At 42.6% G+C, this 12,125-nt stretch overlaps 1 protein-coding gene across 1 annotated transcript in view; it reads left to right on the top strand.

Annotated features, from left to right (window-relative positions):
* The window catches only part of SNX30 (sorting nexin family member 30), a 48,817-nt gene that overhangs the window by 34,995 nt on the left and 1,697 nt on the right, over positions 1-12,125 (top strand). The window contains exons 7-8 of the mRNA XM_082074629.1: positions 6,200-6,286; positions 11,451-11,603. Coding sequence (XP_081930755.1) covers positions 6,200-6,286; positions 11,451-11,603 — 240 coding nt within the window. The remainder of the gene's footprint in view (positions 1-6,199; positions 6,287-11,450; positions 11,604-12,125) is intronic.

Below are 12,125 nucleotides of genomic sequence, written 5' to 3'. Positions count from 1 at the left end.
AAAGATGTTGGTTGCAACTCTTAATCTCTCTAAGAACTTGATATCTAACTGCTTGTGCAGAAATAATAAAAGCTACTTCAATGCATATTTTATCCGCTTGAAGTTAAGGAGCAATGGTAGTCAATCCCATTGCATGGCATGAAGAACTACGGAGTTATCTGCAATGAAAACTGAAACCAAGGACTCTATTATAGTTTGGCTGTTGGAGCTTTTCACCACCTGCCCACGGTATGGAATGTTTCAGCAGTCCCTCTACAGGGTACTAAGAGACAAATTCCTTCTGAGGACTTTTCCCTTGAAATAACTGTTACAAGGCTATGGTATGCACTCCTTTAGAGATGTAATAGCCTGGTATAAACCTACGGTCTGAATATGGTGGTCCTTCTCTGTCTTAATCGTGGTCATCCTATACTTCTCAAACTGAGAACTGCAACACTTGCAGATTTATTTTCTCAGCTTCAGACGGCTGGTTGTATGGCTCATATCTTGCCTGGTTGAAGTGCTTTTGTAGAAGGCTTTGCGCTAATTCCCTGAGTATGCCCTTTCCTGTCATAGTGACCCCAGGATAAATGAGGTGCATTTTCTTTACAATACTATTAACACCTAAGCATTGCTGGAACACCTTGATCTGTAGCTGTAAGCCCTGACCCAGGATGTTCAGACTTACCCTTGTTCTATAGGAAGGGCAGGGGTGTGTGTGTACTTGCAAAGAAACAGAGCAAGAGACTAGTGCTTAAAGCTTTTAGCCCAGAACATCTGGATTTTGAAGCTATAGATGTCATGGCATACTGGAGATAGCATCTGAAGTGGCAGGCTGAGCTGCGGAGGCGCCTTTCACGAATGTAGCAGGGGATTTTTTTTTTTTTTTTAATAAGCTAAAAGGCAAGCATTTCTTTAGCTGAAGAGGTACTTCAGGCGGTTAAACACCACTTACTGCAGGGAGACAGGCGTTAAAGACTTGCAGCTAGAATACCTGTTGGCAGCCCCATTCTAAAAGGGCTCTTGACAGATGATGGCAAAGACACTAAGTGCAGTCTCCAAGCCAACAGGTATTCTAGATGCAGGTCTTTAATGCCGCTCTCCCTGCGGTAAGTGGTGTTTAACTGCCTGAAGTACCTCTTCAGCTGAAGAAACACTTGCTTTTTAGCTTAATTTCTAGACTGTTGACTTGACTTTTAGTGCCCTAAAGAATTCACTCTTCCTGTCAGTTGTTCTCTGGTAACAGGCTTTGTAGTCTGGTAATTGGTGCTTTGGAATTGCTTGGATCTGGAAACCACACTTGCAAAATAGGAGCTGATAGCAGATGAGGATTATGCTGCTTACTGTCCAGCTTGAGCATCTCATTAGCTTTACTCTGTCCGAAAATCAAGAATAAAAACTATTTCTAGCCAAGGCAGACTGTTCCTATTTTCCTGCCCTCCCAAACACCAAAAACTGAAATCTCTTGCATTGTACTAGTGCAGTTTTCTTACGATAGAACATATCAGTCTGTTGCTATTTCTGTGGGAAGTGTCTACAGAACTGTCTTCCCAGACTCCACAAAACTGAGTAAGTAACTGTAAAGGAAGCTGTTCTTGGAGTTCTTGGAGCAGGAGGTTTCTGCTGAAAGTGCTGCCCTCTTCACTAGCAGTGCAGTCCTGTTCACCAGCTGTTGTGAGGCCTGCTTGTGAAATTAAAGTCTTTGTTTGTCTTTCAGAGCACAGATTTTGGATAGGATGCTTGATGAAAGGTATTTAGGTACTAGGAGTTCAGTGCAACCTTGATGGCTTGCTTGGTTGCACACTGTGCCCCAGATACAGGTATGGGAATGTGATTTGTAGAGCAGTTCTATCTGTGTGAATGTCCCTCAGTGTAAGAACTGTCAGGTTATCTTTACTGTTTTAGAGATGGACATTAACCTTTGCATCTCTAGGACAGTTGCTGTACCTGGAGTTGGGGGCAGCCTGAGGGTACTCCACATATTGGGGTAGAGCCTGCTACTTCTGCTTGAAACAAGTATTATCATGGAATCATAGAATGTCCTGAGTTGGAAGGGACCCACAAGGATCATGGAGTCCATCTCCTGTCCCTGCACAGGACAACCCCACAGTAAACACCATGTGTCTGAGGGTGTTGTTCAGTCTCTGCTTGAACACTGTCAGGCTTGGGGCCGTGACACCTCCCTGGGGAGTCTGTTCCAGTGTCCAGCACCCTCTGGGTGAAGAACCTTTTCCTAATGTCCAACCTGAACCTCCCTGGGCAGGAAGGCTTTGTCTGACTCCAGGGAAGTCTTTTGTTTGAAAGATTTGCAGAGCTGGGGAGAGGCAAGTATTGTGGGATCGAGTTAAAATGTGTGCTGGTAGTGTCTAGGAGAGACCCTTTCTAAAACACAGGGCAAGTAAGAGATGCCTTGAATAATCCTGGTGCAGTGAGGCCCTTGGCAGCAAATGTGTGTTACTGTTGCAAAGGAGTGATTTAGGGTTCTGCTTACTGCAGAACAATGTTTAGATTTCTCAAACAGAAGTGTGATTTAAAAAGAGTTCGGTGGCAGATTCCCTCTGTTATTTACAGCATGGGGGAAACGTGCCAAGCCGAATGCTGCTGACCTCTCCCGGACCCTGATATCTGTTTGCAGAGCAAACTTTCAGGTGTCTTCCCTCCCCGATAACCATTCACTCTGGAGTCTGTTTTAGAACTCCAGAGGCAAACTTCCAGTTGAGGCAAGATAACTGTGTGCAGAGCAGACTTGCAGGAAAGAAAATTTTCAGAAAAAGAACTTTAATGGCGTAGAATAGCAGGAGGGCTGGGTCAAGCTCGGTACCTGTGCAGAGGTCCAACCAGAGCATGGGAAACCAGACTTTGATATCTCTACAGACCATTCATGCCATGATTCAGTCCAATAGCAATATTTCAGTTTGGGGTCTTCTCGTTTCTCACTGATCTTTTTCACTGATTTCATATGTGCCTTTGTTTGGTTCAGCTGTAGATATTGTTTATAGTCCATAGCCTTGCAGGTGTTGTTTTGTCTGAATAAATCCTTTTCTTATCAGTGATGTGCAAAACAGGCCGTATCTTGCAAGCATTCCGTGTAGTTCGTAGTTGCCTTTGGTAAATACGAGCAGAACTTTACAGCTCAAGATTTTAGCAAATCAAACTTAATAACATGAAGCAGAGAGTATATTAAAAATAATATGACCTTATACTTCTAGATGATTCATTACATTTAGTATGCATGTACTTAATCTAGATGATTCATATGAAACTTAAATTGGGGTCATCCACTGACCTGTGAGTAGTAAAACCATTGCCATACAGTCAGCTTATTTAACAGGGAGGGCTTGCAGAAGCTCACCTAGGCTGTCATATTTACAGAATAAAACATTTGCCTCGTAGTCAAATTGCATACAATGGGAAAGGTCTGCATGAGACTCCCTGAACCCACAACTTATCGGTGCTCAGTGTGCTGTTCTGCTTCCTTGTGGGTCTCCTGGAAGGAGTTCTTGGTCCAGCTGCAGCTCAGGCCTTCAGCTCCTCTGGAGCTTGGACCAGACTGCTCTGGTTTGGCTGAGGGGGTTCAAATGCATCTGTCACAGGTACCACATTTTTTGCACTTTGCTGGTATTCCAGAGGGAGGCAAGTGCAGAGGACAAACTCCATTCTCCATAATTTAGTGCTGATATTGAAATGTTATATGGATGATGTCTGCTTAACACTGCCAGAAGGGCTTGTCAGATGATGTGATCCCCAGCTGTGGGCTAGGACATTACTTTTAATGCATATTCAAAGTAGGCAGCGCAAGGACAGCTAACTGTCTCTAATGATGTGCAGTAAATGAGGATCCGCTTGTGAGGTCTAGTTGGAAGCTATGTGGTGTGCAAGTGGCATAGGATTCTGATTGGAGAAAGAAGACTGTGGCAAACTCCTGAAGCTCCTTCAGACATACAGGCCAAGGTGAAATGTTTCAGCTATGTACAAAATGGAGAAGGACCTGCCCTACTGAAAGCAAGCTAAGTCATTTTGTACAGGGACCAGAGGTTTAGTTCTGTCCTCAAATAACCGAAACGTGGTGTGTGAGTTTTTTCTGTTTGGTGTTGGTTTCTTCCAACTCCTTTTTTTTTTTTCTTCTTTCTCCATTATTTTTATTTTTTTTTTTCTCTCTAAGTGAGGCCTTAACTATCAGAAGTATTTCATGGGCTGTGGTAAGTCTGGGGACACTTGGTAGAGAGCTTTTCAGAGAAGCTGCTGAAGCATTAATGCGTTCATCTACAACTGAGAAAAGAGATTGCCTGGAGGTGCTGGAGGAAACGCTTCCTTTCACATATGGGATGAGTGAAATGGAAGGCAATATTTTTTCCTGGCTTACAGGTCAGCCGTTAATGGATACTTAAAGCTGTATTCAGAAGCATATTGTTAATGGTCCACAGTGGATGGACTTGAGCACTTAAGGAGAAATAAGACACCTGCCCTTTGAATCTAGTCTGCCAATACGATGCTTGTTAATCATTGGCTAGTCCTGGAACGGATCCAGCTTACTGGGCTAACTCCATGCTCCTAAAGGCTGAATGCAGTTGCTGGAGGCAGTTGTTTTTCTGAGAAGAAACTTCAGTTTACTCAGGTTCAAGAGGCAATACAAAGTAGAAATGCCTATTAAAATATCTCACGCTTTTGTTGCATTGGTAACCTCAATCACTTAAGGACTATTCCACATAGTTGCTTAGATTCCAAAAGGAATGGGAATGCTGTGTTTTTTCAAGCAAACATGATCAATGGCATGCTTCTTGCATCAATGTGGGGACAAAGGGGAGGGTTAAGGTGTTGAAGACTAATTTTGCAGTTTTGCCCCCCCCTTTTTTTTTTTTTTCCCCGAAACCAATATCAACTTTGTGAATGGGATGCCATTCCCATGTATCACAGGGTGAAGTTTGTAGGAATACTGATCGCAGTCTCCTGTCTCTAGTCTAGAGCAACTGCATTGGGGACCTTCCCTTAGCTTAGGGGGAAGATGATGATAGTAGATACAGGGTTTGTACCTCTTTAATTAGGAAACAGGTCTTGGCTACACTGGCTCTTATAACCACTCTTTTAAATAGGTATTGCTGTAAGCAGCAGTGTACATGACTAGTCCTGCTTTACTAGCATTGTCTGAAACTGCTAAAATGGCTACGTACCATACTCCTTTTGTTCTAATAGGGTAATTCCTTCTGGTGGCAGAAGGGAAGACTTGAGGTATGAACTGGCCAAGCTGGCTGCAAGAAAAGTTCAAATTTACAGGTGCCTCAGCAGTGAGTGTTGGCCGACTTCCCTCTGAGCATTTTCAGTAATAACTTTGTATCAACTGAGTTGTAAACAATGGCTAGTTGTTTTGTTGTGAAGACTGAAGAATTAAGTGGCCCACTCTTGTAGGCACATAGCTGCTTATTTTTTATTATATACTCTAAAAAAAAGACTAATTTCTGTGGTTGTTTTTAGGTTATAACATTGTAGTATAGCCTTAGTGGAGATCTTGACTTGTGGACATAGTACAAGATAAGGATAGCATCTTTTGCTTTCTATTCTGAGAATATTCTGTCAATAAAATGCTTACTGGTTGTGAAACTCAGGTGGCTCAGTGCTTCTCACCTAAATTGTGTTTTCATATATGTGTAGTTTTTTTTTTTTTTTAATTAAACCAACAACCAGCCCCCTTAAACTGATCAAAAAGCAAAGCTTTTGTTGTAACATGACAGTGTAACAGCTTGCTGTAAAGGACTTTGAGGAGTTTTTGCAAGTGAAAAGGGAGATGTGATACCTTCTGTGGTGGCCTTCGTGTCTCTTAGCCCATGCTGTTGTGTGTCTGCTGCTCGAGGGTATCAGAAGCTTTGCACTGTGCCTTGACAGCTTGGATGCTTTTGCTCATATCCTTTCAGTGCTAATAATAGGTCAACTGATTATTTTAATTTAGTCAGTGTTATGTTCATGGTTACATGACAGCTTCTATCTTGCATGCCTCCAGCTTGTCCAAAAGTTGAGTGTTATCTGACCCTGCCAGTTACTAGAGAGCAACTGCTCTTGGTTTCTGGAAGCTACTCCCTAAATACTGTAAAATAGGATAAATTAAGTCTGAAAGTCTGACTTCAGATTGAATTATCACTTCAATTGTATCACTTTGCAGTTTCTTGCAGGCTGGGGAGGCAAGGAACAAGAGGACACCTCTCACAGCTGTCTTTTCTCTTGCCCATAGAATGTGTTGAAGAAGAGAGACCAAGTTCAAGCGGAGTATGAAGCAAAACTGGAAGCAGTAGCCTTGAAAAAAGAAGACCGTCCAAAGGTTAGCATTTAAAACTGCTCTACAAAAAATAAGTTGCACCTACATGGCTTCCAGAGAAGAATGGAGAAATGAAACTTGCTTTTGTTTGTGTCTGACAGCTTCTTTGCAGTATAAGCAATTTCTGACAGAACAGAAGTTTGTTGGGAAGCTACTGTGAAATAAAGACCTAGACATGAACATATATAATGTGTCTAGCAACTTCTGTACTACTGATCTAGAATCACAGAGTATTTTGAATTGGAAGGGACCTTCAAAGCTCATCTAGTCCAACCCCTGCTGTGAGCAGGGACATCTTCACCAGATCAGGTTGCTCAGAGCCCCATCCAGCCTGGCCTGGGGTGTCTCTAGAGGTGGGGCATCCACCATCTCTCTGGGCAACCTGGGCCAGGCTCTCAGCACTGTCATTGTACAAAATTTGTTCCTCATGTCTCACCTGAATCTCCCACTGTTCAGAGCAGGATGGCTCTGACCTGTGTAATACTTGAACAACAGCCAGCAATCAGCTGTAGTGTTTAGTGACACTGACTGAAATAGTGGTAGAAGAGTCCCTGGTGACTTAGCAGTATGTCAGGTAGCTGAATTAAGGTCCTAGCCCTGGCCTTGCTGAACTCTATTGTAGGACACTGCCCTAGTTTTGTTAAAAACAAGGATGCTTTGCCTTAAACCTTGATAGATACCTATTTTGACTGTGGAAGACGTCATATTTTGCTTCTTCTGCTCAGGGAGGTCTTCCTGTGTGATGCTGAACAGACATGGCAGTTGTCACTGGGTGACAGGTTTTGGCTGGGCTTCCTCTAGAAGCAAAACTGTCAGCTGGTGTGTGTATGGTGCCACCTGCTTTCTGCATGAAGTGATGAGCAAGAGCCTTATCTTAAATCACTTCAGCTTTAACCAACAATAACAACACGTTTTGTTCCCTTCCTCTGCTTGAGGTGTTTTGTTTCCCTTTCACCTTTGTGTTAATAACTAATGGATGGCTTTCCAGTATTAGGACTACTGTGTCATCATCTTACAGGAGGTTTACGTAATGTCTTTAATCTGAGAAGCTGAAGAGGACAGAGCATAGAAATGCAAACTGGTGTTTTTCTGGTCTTGTCTGTCACAGGCTCTACAACTAGTTCTGACTTGGGTATCTTGTGGTGCTTTTCTATTTTGGTCTTTATCCTGCCCCACTGCTGGCTGGTGTGGTATGTACTCTTACTTCTCAGCCTAGCTTTGTATAAGCAGGTGTTCTAACAAGTTGTATGTAGGGTGGAGGAAAAAACAGATAGCACATCCAGCAATCCAACTGAGGTTTTTAGGCATTTGACTTTACGTAGATCTTGATGCAATGGAACTGCTGAACTTTGCTAATCTCTCACCTAGCAAAAGGTTTTTGCATCTAACCTCTCAGTGGGATTGTGTAAATCACAGCACTTAAATAGCTATCTTAAGAATTTTTTGAATACTTGCATCTCCTCTCCAGAATATAAGCATGTCTTTTGGCAACTCCTTGTTCCTTTTATCTCTTACGTGGTTTACAAGATGAAGTTGAATGAATTAGTAGAACTCCATGCATGTTCATAGAATGCTAGCTTGTCGTTTTCAGATCCTTTCCATCTGGAGGGAGTGTCCTCATCCGTAAGAGCTGGTAGCTCAGAGCTGTGTGCAGCAGCACATATTATGTTCAGTGAGGTCTTCTGGCTATGAGTTGCTGGAAACTAAAAGCAGATAGTGCGTCATGGGCTGGGTTATGCAGTGAACAGCATTTGTGTTGCTTTGGGCGTTATTTAGCAGATTTGGTGTAAGTGGTGTTCAAAACAAAACAAACAAAAAAAACCCACCAAAAAGTTGTGGAAAAAAAGCCCTACTTTTGGATCATGAAGTAAGGACCTATCATTACTTGTTAGTCTCTGCCACTGGAGGGCATGCTGGGACTTGCTATATGCATGGTCCAGTTGGTTTTATAAAGCTTCATTGGTGTCATTGGGCTGTTCTCATATTGAGATCAGCCTAGAACTCTGACCTATAAATGCATGTGGCCTGTAGGGCTACTGTACATGCCTGTTAGCAAGTACTGCTCAGAATGCTGAGGTTTACACCAAAAGTATAGTGTGTGTGTGTGTGTGTAGTGTTTTTTGACTCTAATGCAGCAGTATTAGTGAGGAGTCTGGAGCATTTCTGTTACTAAGTAGTACGGTGGTGAAGTGCTTCTTAGCCATTTCTGACCCACGCTGGGGCTGTTTTTGCAGTAATCCGCCCAGCGTAGTGAAGCGCAGGCATTGTTTCCCTTTGAGATAAAGTCCACCTCTGATGGCCTAGTTTATTCTCTCTGTCTCAAGGCTTTGCGGTGTGATGATCTGTGGGAACATTTAAATATGGCAGCGCTGAACTTGAAGTAGAAAGCGACCATGTATATTTACAGGAAAAAAAAAAGGTTTGTAACAGTATATGTTTTCAGAGAACTAGGAAGATGGAAGGAATGTATAAAGAGATGAGTTGCATAATAAATCATGGATTTGTTGTGCGTTGGGACCATTCGGTACTTGGTGATGTTGCTGTAGAGGTGTTCTAAAAAAGTGGACATGGTTATGCTGCAAGCGATGCCATCTGCACTTGACCATGCTAAATTCTAGATGTGAGGCATACTTAGACTCTGGTCTCATCAAGAATTATGTGAAGAGGAATAAACATAGGTGCAGAACTTCCTATCATATAATGAGGTGAACAGACTCCTAAATATACACTTTTATGCTTAGTTCTTGCCTGAGTATACATCTCTTCTCAGTTTAAATTGGCTCACTGAAATAGTGATGGGCCCTTCTAGAGTGTATTGGAGTTTGAGCCAGTTGTCACATTTGGGGGTTGGGTTTTTGAGCGGTTCGAGTAGGTGAGGACAGTCATCAGAAGACTTCCCCCAAAGTCCAGTTGTCTTTCTTCTCAGTTCGTAGTTGCTAGCTAGTATTTAGTATCTCCACTGGTAAAAGCAGGTATAAGCATCAGCATTGATGTTTCAACTTAATGTCCAAATTTGATGCTAGAACTGTAACCTCTCATCATTAACCTTGCACTAGACAAAAAGTGCTTAAAAACTGTTAATTAGCTTAAATTTTTGTTGCAAGTTCTGTTCTGGGAAGCTGAAGTTTTGGAAGGAAAGGTACAGGACTGGTGCATGTGCAGATGCTGCTTTCATGATGCCTTTGGAGACTTAGCTGGAGTTCATTGCTGTTGCTTCTTAAGTAGATGGTACACAACCCATTTGCTGTCCACTTGGTTGTCCTTGTGACTCCAGTCTCATGCAGCGCTCTCAGCCTGACCTGCAGAAAAAACTGGCTGTGTAAAAGAACATATTTTTCTTTTTTTAACTGGTTTCAGATTCTGGCAGAAGCAGCAGGAAGCTGATGAATGCTTGGAAACTAACTTAAGTGGATTGGGAAATCTTATGTGGTTTTGCTTCCAGACTTCATGACTCTTTCTCTTGATAGCCTAGCCTTTCCCATTAAGATAGAGGAGGACTTATAAATGTGATGCAAAGCATACTTGCCTTGAGAGGAGCGTCTTCTAAACTTTGCAGCTGCTAGTTTGGTTGTTCTTGTCTGAAGCCTATGAGAGAACTTTATGCTTGGAGTTGTAGCAGAGTGGATTGTGTAGCCAGAAGTACAGTGCTCCGAGGGGGTGCGGGAAGTTTGTAGCTACTGAACCCCCAAGCTGCCTGTAGTTTAAATCTAGTTATGTAAATAAAAGGTTACTCAGATCCCATGAGTATGAAGGAGGTGCTTCCTGTGTCCCAAATAGCTTTACTGGGGAGCAGATGTAGGACCTTCTTTGAGTGTTAGTTAAAGGAATACTTCAGTGAGCAGCCCTAATCTGCATCCTGGAGAATGACCTAGAGTTGATATGTTTCTTCCTAAGTTGTGTACCTTGCCAAACTACAAGGTAGTAGCACACCTCTAACTTCCCACGTTGTTAGCCATGAAAAGCTTCTTACGTAATCTGTTCATCTTCTTCCTTCGTTCATGTCCCTCAAAGAAAAAAGAAATTTCTCAAAAGTATCAAGTCTGGGAGGAACCACTACAAATTCCTGCAGATGTTTGTCATTCCGCCCTTTGCCTTTGTGCAAATCACAGCTTCCAGAGTGGAAGTCCATGTCTCATGTTGATGTTAGGGCTCACGGGTTTTCTCTTCTGAGGTCATGGGCTTAGTCTGCATATCCTTGCATGCTTCCCATCTGTGTGGACCATGCAGCACAAGGAGAAGAGTGAGAGAAGTGTTCCTGGCTTTCCTGCTTGAAGAAACATTCTTAAACTGTTCCTTTTGTTGCCTGGTGGTATACATTATGTTAGTTAAAACTTTAGCAAAGAACACCAGCTTCTTTAGGCTAATGTGCATCTACCTTGGGCTGGTGACTACTGTCATAATCTACTTAAATCTCTACCTAGGCTTGCAGTAGTTTATACTCCAAGATTTCTCCCATTGTTTACATGTGACTACATATCCACTGTTGAGCCCAAAGGCAAATGAACCAATCCACAGTGAAATGCTTCCAGTCACATTTGCATTCTGATCATCAGTGCTTTGCACTTACATTTTTATCAGGCAGCCTGTAAGGTTAAAAGTGGAAGCTAGAAACTAGAGGCTTAGGAATTTTATTTTGCAGCTGTGGTTGATCACTGGTGTTTGTTATCAAGAGATAAAATTGAGGTTTCTTATCTAGCTTTTTGGACAAATGTAAATATTTGTTTCGTAGATACTAGTGTGAATCAGGAAATGCCCGGTGCCACTGAAGATGGGAAGGGGGAGAAAAAACTTGCCCTGGAGCTGTAGTCAAGCTGCTCATTTTGAGAACTAGGCACTGAGCCTAGGCAGCCAGCACTTGTACCAAATGCTTTTCCTCTCGGTGTGTCTCTAGCAAGCTCTTCCTCAGTTGGCCTCTGTGTCTGGCATGGAGATGGACAACCACAACTGCCCATCATCTCAGACAGCAGGGATCAAATTAAGCAATCCTGTCTATTCACTAATACTGAATTGGGGCTTTTGTCCCTGCAGCCGTAACTGAGTTCATTCAGGGTAACTACTGGACTGCTAACTTACCCTTTCCCCTGTAGCTTTGCTCAGTGCGGTCTGGGGGAATCCAGCAGCCTAGCACTCTCAGTGGCAGTTTCAATCTTCATTTCTCTTCCTGCAGGTACCCACAGATGTGGAGAAATGTCAAGACCGAGTAGAGTGTTTCAATGCTGACCTGAAAGCAGATATGGAGAGATGGCAGAACAACAAAAGACAAGACTTTAGGCAGCTACTCATGGGGATGGCAGATAAAAACATCCAGTACTACGAGAAGGTAAGTGTCACTGCTGGAACGTTGGCAGGAATAGGGGTTAATTTTCCAATGAGGTGGTGATAATTGTTCGGGGAATCTTCATGTTATTTTGAATAAAAGAATCTTGGACATCTGAATCAGTTCTCTAGTGCTGTGGAAACTGCTCTTTGTCAGCAGCTTTGTGTAAACTCTCAAGTTGCTGGTTGTGCTCAAGTGATCCGCGTAAGACTAGCAGTCTTTTACAAGGCAGCCCTGTAAATAGCATTTCATCCTGGATGCTTGTCTGTCTTGCATTCTTGAGTTGAATAATTACCGAGCAACAGTAGTAGCAATGAAAAAGACCAAAACTGCATGTTCTGGTAGTATTACCAAACCAGAAAAGCTCTTGATTCTGCCTTTTATGAACCAAACTACATAGGTTAATGTACATTCATGGATTCATGTATAGATTATGCCTGTTGTGCATATTATCCTAATTTCTGTCCCCTCCTGCATAGTTCTGTCCCTTACATGCTAGACCTGAAAGGGCCTTGACATTCAACT

Source organism: Streptopelia decaocto, assembly GCF_964273445.1.
Source record: "Streptopelia decaocto genome assembly, chromosome: Z".
NCBI classification, from domain to species: domain Eukaryota; kingdom Metazoa; phylum Chordata; class Aves; order Columbiformes; family Columbidae; genus Streptopelia; species Streptopelia decaocto.
Note: the sequence above shows the minus strand (reverse complement) of the source record. Positions and strands in the feature narration are given on the sequence as shown.